The 17407-nt window shown below is 42.9% G+C and overlaps 3 protein-coding genes across 6 annotated transcripts; 1 reads left to right on the top strand and 2 right to left on the bottom strand.

Moving 5' to 3' along the window:
* Positions 1-665: 665 nt before the first annotated feature.
* Positions 666-3558, bottom strand: tmem150b (transmembrane protein 150B). Of its 3 annotated transcripts, XM_068337503.1 has the most exons (7): positions 3519-3558; positions 3307-3421; positions 2573-2632; positions 2388-2455; positions 2028-2155; positions 1747-1924; positions 666-1282 (listed from the first exon to the last, which is right to left on the bottom strand). In XM_068337503.1, the coding sequence occupies exons 2-7, from the start codon at positions 3369-3371 to the stop codon at positions 1128-1130; spliced, it is 654 nt and encodes a 217-aa protein (XP_068193604.1). In that variant the 5' UTR covers positions 3372-3421; positions 3519-3558; the 3' UTR covers positions 666-1127. The 3 variants fall into 3 exon arrangements, with proteins under 3 accessions (XP_068193604.1, XP_068193603.1, XP_068193605.1); XM_068337502.1 differs by lacking the exons at positions 3307-3421; positions 3519-3558 and having other exon boundaries at positions 2573-2790; XM_068337504.1 differs by lacking the exons at positions 3307-3421; positions 3519-3558 and having other exon boundaries at positions 1146-1247; positions 2573-2790.
* A 650-nt stretch (positions 3559-4208) lies between these two features.
* Positions 4209-9774, bottom strand: adsl (adenylosuccinate lyase). Of its 2 annotated transcripts, none has more exons than XM_068336728.1 (12): positions 9529-9774; positions 7671-7874; positions 7432-7476; positions 7203-7282; positions 6954-7125; positions 6833-6879; positions 6292-6382; positions 5810-5879; positions 5541-5688; positions 5060-5240; positions 4598-4774; positions 4209-4458 (listed from the first exon to the last, which is right to left on the bottom strand). In XM_068336728.1, exons 1-12 carry the CDS (start codon positions 9670-9672, stop codon positions 4372-4374), a joined length of 1446 nt encoding a protein of 481 aa, XP_068192829.1. In that variant the 5' UTR covers positions 9673-9774; the 3' UTR covers positions 4209-4371. The 2 variants fall into 2 exon arrangements, with proteins under 2 accessions (XP_068192829.1, XP_068192831.1); XM_068336730.1 differs by having other exon boundaries at positions 9494-9629.
* Positions 9775-10529: 755 nt separating this feature from the next.
* si:dkey-110g7.8 (GTPase IMAP family member 8) lies at positions 10530-16506 on the top strand. Its single transcript, XM_068337181.1, is given in 7 exon segments — positions 10530-11082; positions 11693-12248; positions 12865-12962; positions 13076-13207; positions 13557-13994; positions 13997-14146; positions 14578-16506. Coding segments are annotated over 7 exon segments (1479 nt in total). The 5' UTR covers positions 10530-11051; the 3' UTR covers positions 14652-16506.
* The last annotated feature ends 901 nt before the right edge of the window (positions 16507-17407 follow it).

The following is a 17407-nucleotide window of genomic DNA, read 5'->3' as shown; positions in this document are numbered from 1 at the left end:
AAATAACCCTGACAAATCGTGGCTGGATGTAGATCCTCTGTTTAAATGAGAGGCATCTCCCAAAAGCATGTTGGCATGGTGCCAGAGCTACGTTTTCCCATCAGCAACACGATCATCAGCTAGAATCGCTCCACAGCGCCCCTGCTGGTCAGTAGTGTTACTGTGGAGAACAATGCCATCCTGCAAGATTAATAATAGGGAGGATCTGAAGTGCTGCAGAAAAGTAATCTTATGAATTGGAACCACAAGCATTGTGAAGAGCTGGCATGTATTTTCAAAATAAACGACCTGAATATGCAGGATGACGGTTCTTATTGTGTATTCTGTCAGAGGGAATATAACTCTCCTCCCAACAAAACCTTTACTTCATACCTCCTCTGTTGTAATGTCCAGCTGACAGGTGGAGAATGAGGGAGAGAAAGAACAGACTTTTCCTGTTATTCACTGTCTATACACTAATCATGACACATTGTAAAGATGACGGCATGTATAGAATAACATGGAGAGAATGGAGTGATAGAGGTTTATTGTGTCAAAAGACAGAATTCTGTGAATTATTTTTTTTATGTAGGATTTAATTAAAATGGAAAATATTGAGAAGAAGACTGGAGAGTGGGCGACAGCTGGATGGTGCCATCATGTGTCAGTGTATATTTATTGCACTACTGTATGTACCAAGACAAGCTTTACAAGCTCAGTCAATCACAAGCAGCTTTAACTTTCTAGAATAAAAACAATGAAATACTTAAATTACAGACAAAAAACAAAAAGCAACATTTGCCCTTAATTGAGGGACTTTTCAGCTGTTATTCAAATGTGAGTAAAATTAATTCTGTTGTCCAAAAATACAAACCGTTTGTGCTTTTGAATATTACAGGGTAAATTATCTTGAACTTTTTTTACTATAATTAATTGGGAAACCCGATAACCATAAAAGCAACACTCAGAATATATTGATGAACAATGTTATGGCTCATTATGACTTAAATGTAAAGGCACCATGTAATAGTGGGAAATGTTAAATTCCATAAAGGGTACATGCTTTACATAACTGTTCATGTGTGCATTTGTTTGGCTTATTTGCGTCAGGGCGACTAATTTCTGTCGAGGCAGGGCAGAGGCCTTTCCTATGAACTATAGAATTTCTGTACAGTGAGGTGGTGGCAGTCGATCTGTCTGAACTCCTCTGCAAAGAGGCCAAACAGGCAGAAGAACACCATGACCAGGGCCCATTCACACACAGCAGACTCGGATCGATAGCCTGTGTTGAGGAGAACAACCACTGAAGGAGGGGAGAGCAGTCAAGGGCTGTAAACGCTAAACAAACAGTAAATCAATGCAAGTTATAAAAATTTGTTGTTTGCCTTCATTGGCAAGTGGTAAGTCTGCAAATGTTCCTTCCTTGTAGGAAACTATAAACAGATCTGGTTTGGGACGTGTTGTTGCAAACAATGTCTAAGATTTAAAAAAGGTTGTGTAACACTCAAATGTCAAGGTGACCAGAAAATGCTTAAATAATGATAATGTCAAGGATAAATGGTTCAAATAGCTGAAAAATAAATATGTTATTTATAAATGTTAGATTTCAGTAGCAGATAAAAGTTGAAATTGCACAAACAGTAAATATGTCAATTGTTCAATTAGTGTAAAGCCTTCTAAGACGTATGTGAAGAACATTTCCAATGAAATGCAAAGAAAAAACTTCTCTAAGCATTTATCTCTATATCACACAGATAAAAAGGATACTGAGGATGACCAGGAGGGTACTGAGGACACATCCGATCACCCTGGCAGGACCGATGTAGGATCGGCCTCGGGACGGCTGAGCCCTGTATGTTAGAAACAGCTGCACCCAGAAGTAAGCCAGGCCTAGGAAGAAAGCCAGCAATGCTCCCAGAAGATGAATGTTCTTCACGACTGATTCCTAAGTGTGAACCGCAGAGGGGAGACACATTTTTAGTAAGAACAGAGTAATTATTATGGTTGAAATATTGATTATTTTTGCTGATGTTGTTCTGAGCTGTTACCTGGAAGTTACCCAGGAGAGAGATTCCTATGCAGGAGAAGAATCCCAAAATAATGCTGATGATGTTAGCCTTTCCATTGTTTCCAAAATCCTTCACCTGCTGGAAACGGATCACCACAATCCACAGCGCTGAGGAACAGATTATATACAAATTAGCAGGGACACTGTCAAAGAATCCATGTAAGTGTGCTGCAGACACAGATACACAATCCCAACCCAAAAGCATATGTCCCATGCTTCAGAAGAAGAATCATGAGGCTATAAATTAGAGTGTGAGCAGGTTCATGAGGTGCAGAGCGATGATGGACAGAAGTTAAGCCATCATGGACTCCTACTAAAGATGTCTTTACATGTATGTTACCTAAAACGGAGCAGATGTTGCAGATCTGAGAGAAGAGGCAGCTCTGAGGGTTGTAGGTGCCACATTCACTGAAGGGGGACAGAGAAAACAGTTTGATGTCATTCAGCTGTCAGCTCTTCATACAGCTTCAGTTCACTTTAATTACTGTGAGGATTCTTCCACATCTCTCTGGTCAGAGCACCCACCTGATGAAAGGGACTCCCTCTGTGAGGTTGACCGATCCATTCGTTACAGCGACAGCAAACCTAATGGGAAGAAATGTGAATCTGAAGCTCTGCATGGATTCTAAGTAGAAGGAAGGATCAAAAGGTATATGCCTTAATTCTAAAGTCCTTATATTTGCATGAGAACGTTTGGGACTATGAATAATCATCGCTATTACAGAGGTGCAGTGATCGGTTTGGTGATCGGTTCAGTGATTGATTTATTTCGTTTGAGTGTGAGTAGTGCACCACGAATCTACTTGTCTGATTTTCATGAATATTGGTGGAACAATGGACATGTCCTACAAATTTCATGGCAAATTTTTTTTTTTTTAATTAATGTTTAACATTAAAATTAAAGAGCCTTTTCATGGCATAGTTATTTGTAAGGAATGACTTTGTACTAATGTAGAAATGAAACCATTTATTGTATATAAGGAATACTTAATTAATTCACACATTATTAACTCGTCACTCTTTAAAACGAGGTTACCAACATGTAATCCTTCTACCAATTAATAGACAAGTACATAATTTGACTACCTACATGTAAAACATATTTACATTTCTGATGGTTCCCAATGCACTGGCAAAAGCAGACATTATAAATGAAAGGTAATATGGGCGAATTTTTGTAAAATGATACTGGATCATAAAATTAAAAGACCGGAAATCAGAAGGCTGCAGAGGAAGGCATGTGGAGGACGAGAACTCACACTGTCCAGATTCCCACAGTACCAAACACAGCCAGGGAGACTGGGAGCAATGCCCACTGCCACATGTTGTAATGCAGCTGCTGTAGGATTTATACAGAGGACCAGCTTCCTCCGCCTTATAGAACAAAACGGTCATGTACAGTAAAAACCTATAGTAGCAGCAAAAACAGTAACATAACATTTAGAAATAGTTAGAAAGAATGGATACTCACTGTCTGCCGAGGAATGATGGGTTGCAGGTTGAAACGCAACTGTCTTAACTTGATTCAGAACTTATTACATATGCACCGTTACCGTAACGACAGGAATAGGTGACACATTGGTCCTGTCTGAACTTTGCACCAACCAACAGAATCATAATATTTCTATGTGCAGTTAGTGAGGAAGGTCGTGGGATGAAGGATGAATAAAGAGAATGGAAACCGGTATTTTAGGTTGAGCTTTAAAATAATTAAAAAAAAGAACCAAACCTGCCATGTTTGTGAGAAATCTATGAAGTGCACAACTCTGTGAAATATGGTAACAGCTTGTTTCTATTGAGGGCTGGGCTGGACTTTGTTCCTGTCCATAGATTTACTACCATGTCTGTTTTGGCAGCATGCATCCTCTCAGCGGTTTACCTTTTCCTTTCAGTTAACTGAAACAAATCTACAAGTCTGAACGCTCCGAACAGCTTCCTGAAGCGCCTCATGGTTAGAGTTAAAACACCTGAATAAAGCCTCAACGGCTGCAATCAGACCTCAGTTCATTTCAGGATTAATCATAAATGTAATAAATGGTTGGATTAATAATTCACTTATATATTTAGTTGGCATGTCAATATCACTAAGCAGGTTGTTAACATGTGAGGTGTTGTGACCTTTGGTTCCAGTCAATAAAAATGACGCACTATTGATATAATTTATTACCCATTTTATTGATCAGTATTTTCCCACAAAAAAACAGCACTGTTTTTGAGTATGAATTTGTAGGACATGTTAACTCTAGAAAACATTCACAGATTGTTTCCAACTGAAGCAACACACCACCCTGACGACTTATTTTTATAACCGTCTGCATCGGGTGTCAGAGCTCCAGCTCCACCTTGACGTTCATCTTGGACTTGTACGGCTCCAGCAGGGGGCGCACTTCGTCCGACACGAACCTGCCCACCTGGACAGGCCAGAGAAGAAAGAGCAGAACAGTACGTGTGATTTTGGATGTGATTTTGTTCTTGTCCATGAAATAAAGCTGAGCACAGTGCTAGCATGTTGCTACGTATGCAGATAATGAGAGGATAGTGACATCATACCTGCTCGGGAGCTCGACCTATAAAGGTCTTAGGGTCTAGTATGGCATCCAGCTGCCCTAGAATAGGGGCAAAGTAGGGGTCTGCCTGGACTCTGGCCAGCAGGTCATTATCACCACCCTCCTGTTTGACCACAGCTGCTGCCTCCTGGGACAGAACACGGATCTTCTCATGGCAGTCCTGAAGGAGGTAGAAAAATATTGTTTTATCCACAACAGCTGATTATAGGTAGTCCTCAACCTACGAACACAATTGGTTTTGAGAGGCTTTTTGCAAGTTGAATTCTTCAACAGAATACATGACCACTGACTTGAAACTCACAAAACAGCAAAATCAACAAAAAACAAATGTCTCTGGAAAGTTTCTTTGCACAAGGTAAAAGAGCCAGTGAAGAGACAGAAGAACTATGACTCCAAAGAAAAAGCTACATAATACCATACCAATTTATTAAAGACAGAATAGCACCTGTCTGTTGCCTCCAGCCTTCACCATGGCCATGATGATGTTCTCTGTGGCCATGAAGGGCAGCTCCTGGCGGATGTGCCTCTCAATGACTTTGGGGTAGACCACCAGTCCTTCTGAGACATTCTGCAGGGTGCTGAGGATGATGTCGGCGGTCAGGAAGGACTCCGGCAGAGAGATCCTCCTGCACAGAAGGTCAAGACAGAAAAATACATATGAAGTGTGGCGCTAACTCATCAGCTGCTTTATTTAATGTCTTCCCGTTTGAAATGTTATTAGTCTTTATAATATCTACTTATATCATGATGCTTTGTTTTCATCAACTAAAAAGCTAACAGTTTTATTCCTTTTTTCTTTTGAGTTATTTGAGCCTTTTTAGTTTTTTGTAAGGCACAGGATTATAGGAGCTGGACTTGTTACTCATTAGCACTTTGAGAACAGTTTGAGCATGTGTGCATATCTGTGTGTGTGTAACGTGTGAGACCTGTTGGCGCTGTCATCCAGTGTCCTCTCCAGCCACTGGACAGCCGCTGTCTGCAGTGGGTCGGCCATCAGCGCCATCAGATGTCGAGCCAAGCTGCAGCAGCGCTCCGCTCGCATAGGATTCCTCTTGTAGGGCATGGCACTGGAGCCTGTGACAGACACACTCATGTCACGCATATATAGTGTCTCGCCACTGGCGACAAAAGGATAAAATGTCTTTGAGTGTCTTTATCTAAATAATACTGAACTGCATGAGGAGAGTGAATTTACCAATCTGCTCTTTCTCAAAAGGCTCCTCGATCTCCTTCAGGTTGGCAAGCAGACGGATGTCTGTGCAGATCTGCAGAGACCAAACTGGTCAATGCAAAGACCTGACATGTTGAATATCTATACGTTAAAAGTCTGTTTAAAAAAAAGTCAGTATATCCCCTCAGCTCAGGAAAACTCATACAGCTGTACTGTCAAACTACCAACACTTTATTAACCATCTTCATACAAAAACGGTGTTAAATGAAAGTGACAACAAAAATGAGAATATTATAAAAGGACCAGCAATCACAATATATGCTTCAGAAAAAATCTGTACAATCCTCTATTTAACCAAGATATAATAAATTTGTTTTTTCAATTTCCAAAATATCAAGCACCTCTTTGGGAGATGTGTGATACAGTAACCAGATTTTTCACAGGATTTGTACTGTAGTTGCTACAACACACCACTAGGTGGAAGCATTTCTCCATCTCAAGCTCACCTTATGAACAGAAGCTCCCAAACTGGCCAAGCAGGACAGACAGTCTATGTCCACCTTACGGCTGTAGGTCTGTCCCGTCACCAGGTAGGCTCTGTGCAGCAGATCAACAAGTTTATCAGGCTGGCAGCAAAGCAAACCTTCATGAGCTGAGGAATGACACTGCCTCTGTGGCATTTCATATATAAAGTCATTCGAATTTCTCTTCCAATCAGTAATGGCTGGACGTTGCATCAAAGTGAAGTGGATATGACGTCCAAACTAACCACAGTTACGGACATCAGCCAGGGCTGTTTTGTTTATGTAGTAAATAATTCACCTAATCATGATATTAATGTTTGTTATCATTCTGTCTTCACAAACATGTGCTCTCCTCATGTGAAGGCACTGAATAACCTGATTAGACTGGAATTTTTCATTTGGGATAAGACTCATGAGACGAGACCAGAGAATGGGAACCCACATGTCCGCCTGTATCATGCCACCATGTATCACATTTCTTCCATTAGACTTACAGCACTGACATGTTTGGTACAAAACTTACTTTTTAAAGCCAGCCATCTCGGTCACCATTCTGTCCAGCTCTTCCACCTGGTGGCATAAAACAATTAACAGTGAAATCATCTCCATCACCACTTAGAAACCAGTTTCTAGTGGATTCATGCCTTATTATGGTCCCCCTGAAAGAGCTGCAGGAAGCTGGCTTGAGTGCCAGTGGTCCCTTTGACCCCCCGGAAGCGCAGGTCATCACGAGCTCGCTGCAGGTTGCGCATGTCCATCGTCAGGTCCTGCAGCCACAGACATGCACGCTTCCCCACTGTGGTTAACTGGGCAGGCCTGTAGGCAGAGGAGGAGTGAAGAGGTGGAACTTGTGTTAACGCTTAACTGCACCCTGCAGATGTGCTCAAACTCACTGGTAATGCGTGAAGCCAAGAGTGGGGAGGTCAGCGTTTTTCTCTGCAAAGTTTGCCAGCCTGTCCATGACTGTGGCCAGCTGTGAAAGTAGAACAAACAACCCTCATATGTTAATAATCTTATTTCAGCTTTGTGTTACAAAAACAAATATAATAAATTTCCACATTGTTGAGTTGTTACTGAACAGCTGAGGCTTAGCAAGGAAAAAGGCAAACAGCTGAGCCTCACCTTCGGTAAAAGGATGTCAAACCCATCGCGCAGTAGAATCAGATCCTGAGGAAAGAAAACAAAATGAGTTCAAGCATGAAAACCTTTTGAGAAAAAATAACTGCATGCATACATCAAACACAGTGTGAGATTTTCTATATTGAAATTGCCTTTTGAAACAGTGAGAAAATGTGAGATTATTGATCAGGTCAGCAAATGATTCATTCAGGCTGTGGTCGTGTATAAAATGTCAATATTACTGTGTTATCTCCCACGTAACAGGAGGTGGCACCAAGGTGGATGATGGGAGCAGCGGTGGGGCAGCAGTGTGCAAAGGTGTGAACATGGGCCATGACATCATGCCTGAGCTTGCGCTCCTCCTCAGCCGCCATGGTGAAGTCGATGTCCTTTTCATGGCTCTCCATCTCCAGAATCTGGGCGTCTGTGATGGGCAGACCCAGAGCCTGAAGAGGACGGCATGAAGACAGAGAGAAGGAAAGGGAGACTTTTAGCATTTATCTGGGTTATTTATTATAGTTAACATGATAAATAATTTATTATAGTTAATATTGTGCTCAATTACGAAGCTGCTTAATATAGCAGTAATTAAGATTATTATATAATAAATAAATGCAGCTACATCTGATCGCTAATGAAACGGATTAACGGTTATATTTTTTTTAAAATGCTGAACATTCTTTTAAGATTTGCCTTGGTGCCAAACTGAACAGAATATTTTGGATTTTTGGAACTTTGGTTGAAATAAAATGCATGACATATAGGGACATAGAAAACAACCGATAAACATTTCATAAAATAAGAGTTTAATGAATACTGAAATAAATGGGGGTCAATCCTTGCATGTGATTTGGACACAGGTCACATGATGGTTTATGCAGACAGGCAGTCTGATGATGATCTTAATACAAGATCAAGTGCTTCCGTGTCAAAGATCAGAGTGTGTACGAGCAGATTCCACACAGAGGAAGGTTCAACACATGAAATGCTATTTAGACAAGTTAGTCTGGGCTGGGCTTCGTCCTGTAACATGCAGCCCCTCTGGAGGAGGTCTCCTGTTACTGTGACATTCACTGCGGTCTATTTTCATACACAAAGCATACAGGGGCACAGCTGCACATTAGGAAAACTGTTGCATAGTCAAATCCCTGACAAACTTGTCTAAAGACAGGAAATGAAGAAACGATGGACTCTGATCCATCCCCGTTATTGTGTGCACGGGAACGGGTCACGGGACGATATCCATGTGAGAGAGGGTATGTCAACGCTAAACCCTCCCCCTCTCTCTTTAGTAAGACAAATGTTCACATCACTCCGAATAAATATGGCGATTAGAGGTTAAATTAGATATAAAGATACAGACAAATGTTTCTGAAATCATCAACAACTGTAGATCTGTCCTAAAATGTTGAACATGGACTGAGGAATCAAGAGGGATGTAAATGTCAAGATCATTAGTCACGCAGAGTGGACAAAATCTTCTGCACAGCCACAATGAAAGCAAATTTGAAATTATCTGCAGCATTTGACAGTTTTTAATATTTGAAGGACTGGTCATCAAAAATACATTTTAAAAAAACAACTCAGATTGTGTTTCGTTTGAAAATTTCCCCAAGAAAATCTTACATGAGACGATTTAAACAATAATTATACAAACATCAGTGACAGCTGACATGGTTTTGATCACCTTAAAGTCACTGCAGCTGTTCTCTCGGTGCTGGATCAGGGCTCCTGAACGCAGCATTTGCTTTATGAAATGACGGTGGGTGGATAAGTAAGACCTGATTTGATAGGATTTGGAGTGGACTTGCAGTATACACAAGATTTTACTTAGATTAACCATTTCATTCATCCTTCTGGTTTCTATTAAAGTAATGGCTGCAGATACTCATGTTAGAGTCCCCACAGCCTGCTTTGTGTCGTTTCCGACACCTTAAAGGGCTCTTAACTAAGGTCTTCTTTAAACCTAAATTTAGAACAGGGTTCTTGATTTGACTCCTATGAAGGACACACTCAAAAAGCGTGAACAAAACGCGCATATAATAAATGCACTGATGAAACATGCCGTGGTTGCTGCTAAGCTGCTGAGACGGTCCAAACCTTCTCAGCCTTGGCCAAGTAGATCCACAGCTTCCTCCAAATTGAGAACTTCTTGCTGTCACTGAAGTTGAAGGCCATTTCCTTGCTAGCATACCTGGACACCAATGGTGAGCGGTACTTTGAGAACTCGTCAGCACCCTCCATGTCTGTAAAACGACGTTGAACCGCTAAAAACAACGTTTAGATTCTGCTCGACCCCCTCAATAATTCATACGAGCAGCGCCGTCAACTTCAACCAGTACTCGCGTCACGTGTGTCGACGTTTTACGACACTACGTATCGGCGTACGGCGTGAGGTCTGATGATGTCACTCACGACGATGTACGGCCCAGGAGCGTCGCTTCGTCACCCACTCCGCCCTGAACTGTTTGTTAAAGGGCCAAAGCAAGTTCAAATTATTATTTGTGAAGGTACACAATTAAACGTCATCGTATATCAGTAAGGTCACTCTTATTTTCAGTGGATACTCTAGGCTTTATTGTGGACCTGACGTGTCCTGGGGTCCGTGAATGTATCTTACCTTATATAGACTCTAATTGATTACCAGCCAAGGATGAGCTCAGACGCGCATTGTTATTTATCCTGTATCATTTTACGGCTCATCGTCGGATGTTTGTTATCCCTCCACTAGAAATGATTAAGATGATGGATTCAATTCAATTAGATAATCCCTGCTATTTATAGGAGCTGCCATGTATTACGTAAGATCTGAGTTCTATCAGTATTTAAATTCATTCATGCAGTATGCATAGATTCCCCGCTGTACAACAAATGTGTCTGCAGGCGGCATATAAATAGTTGTGTTTGTGCATGATGCAGCAGCTGGGGAATACATCCAGCTGTAAACAGAAAAGAGGGTTCTCTCTCTCTCTCTCTCTCTCTCTCTCTCTCTCTCTCTCTCTCTCTCTCTCTCTCTCTCTCTCTCTCTCTCTCTCTCTCTCCCCGTCTCACTCTCCATCTTTCTATCCTATGACTGCAGTCTGCTTACAGTGCCACACTGCTGCTGCTGTGCGATACAAGCAAGTGGGAGGTACAGCTTTCTCTGTTTTGCCTAAAATATGAGGAGACATCTTCCTGGAGCTGTGGCAGCAGGGGTGTATTTGGCTTCCAGTATCCTGCATTGCACAATCTTTCCTTTGATAGATATATAAGACAAAAAAAGAAGCACTGGGAGACAAGGAGAAAGAGGCAAGAGGACGGAAAAGAGCCACAGTGGAGTGAGGAGGTGTAGAAGATAATTAATTAAAAAGAGGAGGGAGATGAAGTTGAATGGCAGAGGAGGTATGTGGAGAGAGTGAGGGAGGCAGGGGTGGACAGTAAAACGATGAGAGTGAGTTACGCTGCAGTAGAATGAGGGTTAAAGTGAAAGAGAGAGTAGGGAAGCGTTTGAGCAGCCAGCCTTTTGCACACCACGCAGGATCCTTTGCTTTCTGAAGAGGCGAGAACACAAAACCACCGTGGAGGCGAGAAGGAGAAGGAGGAGGGGGGCTGAGGAGGAGGAAGCCAGAGGTTCTACACACAAGATGGCTGCTGTGTCCTCTGCCTCTGACACTGGTAAGTAGGTTTTCATCCATTGCTGCAAACCCAGCTGCAGGTGCCATCCTCCCCCCCTTCAGGACCATTCATTAGGCAGCATCCGGGGCATACTGCAATTTCAGATTTGGTCATCAGCGTCAATGGTACTTAGAAAGTGCTGCTTGAGCTAACTTCCTGTGTCTAGCTGCCCACATGGAAATTTGTCAGCAGTGAGTGTGGGTGTAAATCATAATACCCATCCTGCTTCGCTCTGTATGCTTTCATCTGCCCAGTGAAGATGTCATTCCTCTTACGGTCCTCTAAATAGTTGCATTCTTTTGTGATGTTATTGAGACATGTGTCCTCCTTCATCTTTTAGTCAATGAGTATCACATCCTGTCCACATGCTAGTCAGTTTTTAAGGCATCCATGTTTTCTCCTCTCTAACCACAGAGGAAAGCAAAGACAAGGCGTGCTATGAGAGAGTTGGGGGAGAGAAAGGGCGCGTTCATGAGGAGAAACAGGAATGACAACCTCTGGGATCAGATAATACTTTAGAGAACAAACAGGAGACAAAGAGAACAGTCACAGAATCAAAGCAACTCATCTTACTAAGGAAAACGTCCTCTTTTCTTCCTCTGTTTCAAAGGGGAGCCCAGAGGCCGGCACCCCCCCGAGCGCAGACTGCTGATCATGGGTGGGCCACAGTCTGGTAAGACCTCCACAGCCAACACCATCCTGGGCGATGAGGTCTTTGACCCTGGGACAGAGACGACCCACAGCAACGTGGGCCAGACAGAGATCTATGGCCGCAGGGTCACCGTGGTGGACACCCCCCCATGGGCCATCCCCAGCAACCCGGAGGACAACAGTGAAAGTGGCAGCAATGACAACACCGGTGCCGAGTCGGACAGCCCGCCGCAGCCGCCACCGAGCCTGGACAGTGAGGGGCCATGCATGGGTGCCATCCTCTGCCCACCTGGACCCCACGCCATCCTGTTGATGGTGTCGGTCACCCAACCCTTCACCGAAATCCAGAGGAGGGCAGCAGAGGAACAGTTAGGGGCCCTTGGTGGAGGAACCTGGAGGTACTCCATGGTTGTGTTCACCGGGGTGGACAAGCTCGCCAAAGGAGTGTTCATTGAGGAGCACATAGCAAACACTGGAGAGGCCCTGCAGTGGCTGGTGGAGAGATGTGGAAGCAGGTACGACATTTGCTTTCTCAATTTACAATATCTCCCCCTCTCTCTTTTCTAGCTTTCACAAAAAGCCTGATCTGAATAAAGAAAAGAAATGTTTTTGTCGGGTCTTTACTACAAGGCAGTATGTAAAAGAATCGTAAGACTCTGAAGAGTTCTTGAGCTAGAAATATTAGGAAACAGACAGAATGGAATGACAGAATTACCTCATGTAACATCATTTGACTACATGTCAAACAGGTCTGAAGGCTTCAAGCTTGAGAAATTAAATCTGTGGGTGGGGGGGGGGGTAAATGACTCAGAAAACCTTTGTCTCACATTATTAGTTCTACCTTTCATGACTCTGATGCGTCATTCCACTCAGAACCATCTGGCGTTTTCAACCTTGCTTGAATTAATCAAAAGTCTTATCCAGAAAATAAGGACAAAATAAAAAAGACAGCAGTGAAAGCTGAATCACGATGACTGCATCAAGGTTGTTTTCTAAAAGCTTCCTTCACCTTCAGAGCAACAGAAGACATTAAACCACAGTTTGCACAGACTGAGACAACCTCCCATGATGAGACAAATTGAACTTTATCTAAAGAGCCCCTTTAAAGGTACTTTTTTTCCCCATCTGTAGGTACCACGCCTTTGATAACACTCAAAAAGACACAGAAGACAACACACAGGTACCAGAACTGATGGAAAAGGTGGAGGAAATGATCACTGACAACCAAGGTTTGTTATATTCATTTCCTATGCTGCGGTTCAATAATAATGCTGTATGCAGAGAATGTTGTGTTGGAGAGCTGATTGGAAGTAATGAATTATTTATTGTGGTTGCTATTCAGGCTGGTACTTTGAGGTGAATGAGTTGATTTTACTGGAGGAAGAGCAGGCCAGGAGAGCTCTGGAGGAGGAGAGGATGAGGATGGAGGAGCATGCCAGACAGAGGGAGCAGATGATTGGAGGGCCTCCCAGAGGTATGAGAGCAATGTGGGCGTTTGTCATTATGTTTGTGCACTTAAAAGACTGAGTCACGCAGTGAAGAAGACAAATATTTGCAAATTTGTCATATTGCTTTTTCTTGGAAACACAGCTTTAGAGTTTGTGTTCTTCATGATAGCGTATTCATTGATCAGTCATACATGTCATCCGTCCTGGAGTGGGTGAGGGATTAGAAGAAGCACATTACATTATGCACATTAGAGGCAAGCATCAAATAGTGGGAGATGTTGATGATGAAGGTTTTTGTTCCTAATCCTAATAGTTTCCTGCTCTTTCTCCATGTCTAATTCTGTCATCTCTCTCTCTGTCTCTTGGTTTTTAAAGAGTTGAGGCTGCTCTTGTTGGGCTGGAAGGGTGTTGGGAAAAGCTCAGTGGGGAACTCCATCCTGGGACGTCGGTATTTTGAGTCAGGCCAGGAGACGGAGCTGTGCCTCAGGAGACAGGCTCTGGTATCTGGTCGGCGGGTCACTATCGTCGATACGCCAGGCTGGGATTGGTTCTCCGTCAGAAGAACCCCGAAGCGCATCCGCCAGGAGTCCCAGCGCGGTGCCGCCCTCCTACGACCCGGACCTCACACCCTGCTGCTGGTCCTCCCAGTTGTGTCATCGCTCACCGCCAGGAAGAGACGAACGCTTCTTGCTCACATAGAGACTCTGTTCGGTGATAGCGCTTGCCTCCACACCATGGTGCTGTTCAGCTGTGGTGACTGGCTGGGACGCACTCCTATTGAGGAGCACATCCTCAGGGGAGGGCGGGAGCTCAAAGACTACTCGAGTATTGTGGGAACTACTATCATGTCCTGGACAGTAAGACTCCCGGGAAGGACAGGAGTGTGTCCGTCCTACTGGATAAGATTGAAGAGATGATCCGAGAGAACGGAGACAAGGCTTTCCTCCCCATACAGACTGAGTGGTGTAAGTCATGCAACGTTTACTCTCCTATAAGCTAGAAAGAAAGAGAGAGAGAGAGAGAGAGAGAGAGAGAGAGAGAGAGAGAGAGAGAGAGAGAGAGAGAGAGGAGAGAGAGAGAGAGAGAGAGAGAGAGAGAGAGAGAGAGAGGAGAGAGAGAGAGAGAGAGAGAGAGAGAGAGAGAGAGAGAGAGAGAGAGAGAGAGAGAGAGAGGAGAGAGAGAGAGAGAGGAGAGAGAGAGAGAGAGAGAGAGAGAGAGAGAGAGAGAGAGAGAGAGAGAGAGAGAGAGAGAGAGAGAGAGAGAGAGAGACTTTATTTATCCCAAACTGGGAAATTAGAAGCTTTGTCTTGTTCTGCGATCTGATCTTCCACGTCTGCCTCAGCATTAAAGTTTCATACTATGCATCTGTCTAATGTCACTGTGTTGCGTTTCACAGTGAGTGAGGAGAGCTCTTACTCTTCTGACAACACCGAGCCTGAGGATGACTGTCGAGGATGCCAGCTACAGTGAGGCCATTGCACAGAAAGAAAAGCGATCCAGCTTTTCGTCCCCATTCTGAGTCTTCAGTCGGCCCCAACATTCACCCTTTGCAACTGAAATCTCATCTAGACAGGACTGAGACTAAATATTCAAGATGCTTTGCTCACATGTTCTTGGATCAGAGACCTTTTTTGTGAGCATGTACATAGATATCAACAGCTGCTAAAGAGATCCTGTTCAACACTGAAGAGTAAAGATTCTCTCGTCAAATGCAAGTCACAGTCACGGCCGAAAGATTGTAAAAGAAGGTCCGATGTTACTCATGTCTACAGTAGAATTGTCTTTCTTAGTTATTGAAAGACCAAGAGGAAGTCAGGTTTGTGTAGAAATTCCACTGATTCTAACAAATATTGCCGTTCCTTTCCACATCGGGTGACTTCCTGTTGTTCAGTTCAAATCAATGGTTGAAAGGAAACTGTCAAATAAAAGGCCACTAATTCATTACCAGATCAAAGTATGGACAGTGGTTTGACATAATGTGAACAGGAATGTGTGCACATCAGATCAAAGGTAAGTCTTGGTGTGTCTAATGTCTGGTATCACAGAAGTACAGCAGCAGACATGAAAAATCTGATAGCTCTTTGACTGTTCACTCGAATGATGTTAAAATTCTTATTTGCTTTGTTTATGCTCAGGGAGTAAGAGTCGAAATGCCTCATCCAGGGCAATATCTGATCCATTTACAGGAACACTGACTAATGCTGGTACCTAAAATACACACATTAGTCACAATCACATTGGGTTTTTCTGTGAATATATACTTGATTTTGCTGGAGGTGTAAAAGATTTAAGTGTGACCCGGCGCATTTTGATCATGTCAGTTCCTTTTTTTCCCTTGTTTGGATTAAGTTGAATCCATCTTTACTCAATGTAGTGATCCTCTGCCATAGCGTTCATGCACACGAGCTCCTCACCAGCCAGTAAGGACAGGCTGTACTCAAACTGTATGCAGTCTCAGATCCCAGCGGAGCTGCTTGTGCTGCCTTGGCTTTACTGTTTGCGTTCATGCACTTATTGATGAGGTTGATTCAGCTATGTGCCTCAGCATCAAAGCGTGAAAGTGGGATAACAGGCTACAGTGGGAGGACTATTGCTTACATGGAGTTCTCGCATGCTACAGAAACAACATAACCTCATGGAGCACAGCTTCATCACTGAGACACAGGTTCCTGATCGCTAGTGAAAATATTAAGCATTTATATATATTCAGCTCTCAGAGGCATGTTAAGACACCGCATGAAGATAAATGAGTGCCTATAGAGTTGAAGGCAACCTCACTTCTTATTCCTCTGACTCTTGACTGAGCAAGTACATCTGGGAATTCCTGGTATGGCATCACATCCCAATACAATTGCAAAAAAATATTAAAAAGGAGTCAAAAATAGATTTCCTGTTCTGAAAAATAATTAAAGCATATGTAATATGTGACTGATACCACTGCCATGCTGTAATATCTCATTTTATACAGTTGACGTAGCTTAAGGAAGAAACCCAGACGCTGCTTCCTCTGCTTTCCCAACTCTGCGCTTCATGTAGCGAGGTAGAATACCGCAGCACTTTATGTGACAAGCATGACTTTAAATTTGATGATTATGTTCCAGATATTCCTCTGGAGTCGTTGAGTTCCGCTTCATCTGTGAATATATTGTATAAGCTGTGTATATTTACAGTGTAAATTATGTCATATTGTAGGCTTTGAAGGAAGCATTTTGCACTGTCTAAGTTCTACCACTTTACCGTAGCCAAAGTGACGTTACTTCCTATGTGGTCTGTCCTAAATAGTGATTACGTCATTGGTATTATGTTCATCAGACGACAATAAAAGGTGTGGATATATTGTTGCGTACTTTGGCTTCATCTTATTTTTTTAAATCTGCTGTAGCCTTTGTTTTTATCTAGACTTAAGTGATAGATGCCAAAAATACTGTCAGGCAAGACACAAGATAGCTGAGTACTAATAAAAGTCAATTTTGCAAGAAAAAGGTAATTTAAAAAAACTCATTTAACCAAGGTTCAATAAGTCGGGTGAGAACCAGAGGCCTGTACCATAAAGCTTGATTAACCTAGCCGGGCTTCCTCCTACTTATCTGGCTTCACTTAACGAGACGTCCGCCCTCCGGATTTTTGGTACCATCAACTCACTAATTCAATTCAGGCTTTTCCACTCTAGATCTGTGCACGCTCACATAAAAAGGGCGGAGTTTGCTGCATGCGACCAATCGCTAGGGGTGGGCGGATTGATCCAAATATCGATATTATCGATACTAAGCAAGTACTTGGATCGGATTGATACTATTGCCCTGTGATCAATACTTTGCTCCTCCACCAATTTCCTCAAAGCGCCGCTTCTCTGTGCAAATAGCGCACCCCCCTCTCTCTCTCGCCCAGCGCCCCCTGCTACTCTCTGAGTCTCTACCTGAGTGAGTGACTCAGGCACACCTTTAGCCCCTCCCCCTACCTGGCCACTGGCCTGCTGCATCCTCCGGACAAAGACAATGTATTCTGGCCGAGGCTTTTCAGCCAAAAAAATCAACAATACCCACGTAATCTGTTTTTTACAATGTAATTGGGTATCAATTTTAGGAGATTGGTTCAATGACTATATGTTCACCCAGTTGAAAAAAATCTTGTTTTACTAAGGGCTACAGCTATCCATTACCCAAGGAATCGATTAATCTATTGATTAATTCTATTACTAAGGTAATCAGATAAAAATACAAGGTTCA

The sequence above is a fragment of the Antennarius striatus genome, chromosome 16 (assembly GCF_040054535.1).
Source record: "Antennarius striatus isolate MH-2024 chromosome 16, ASM4005453v1, whole genome shotgun sequence".
Taxonomy (NCBI): domain Eukaryota; kingdom Metazoa; phylum Chordata; class Actinopteri; order Lophiiformes; family Antennariidae; genus Antennarius; species Antennarius striatus.
The sequence above is the reverse complement of the archived record's forward strand: the minus strand, read 5'-3'. Positions and strand labels throughout refer to the sequence as shown.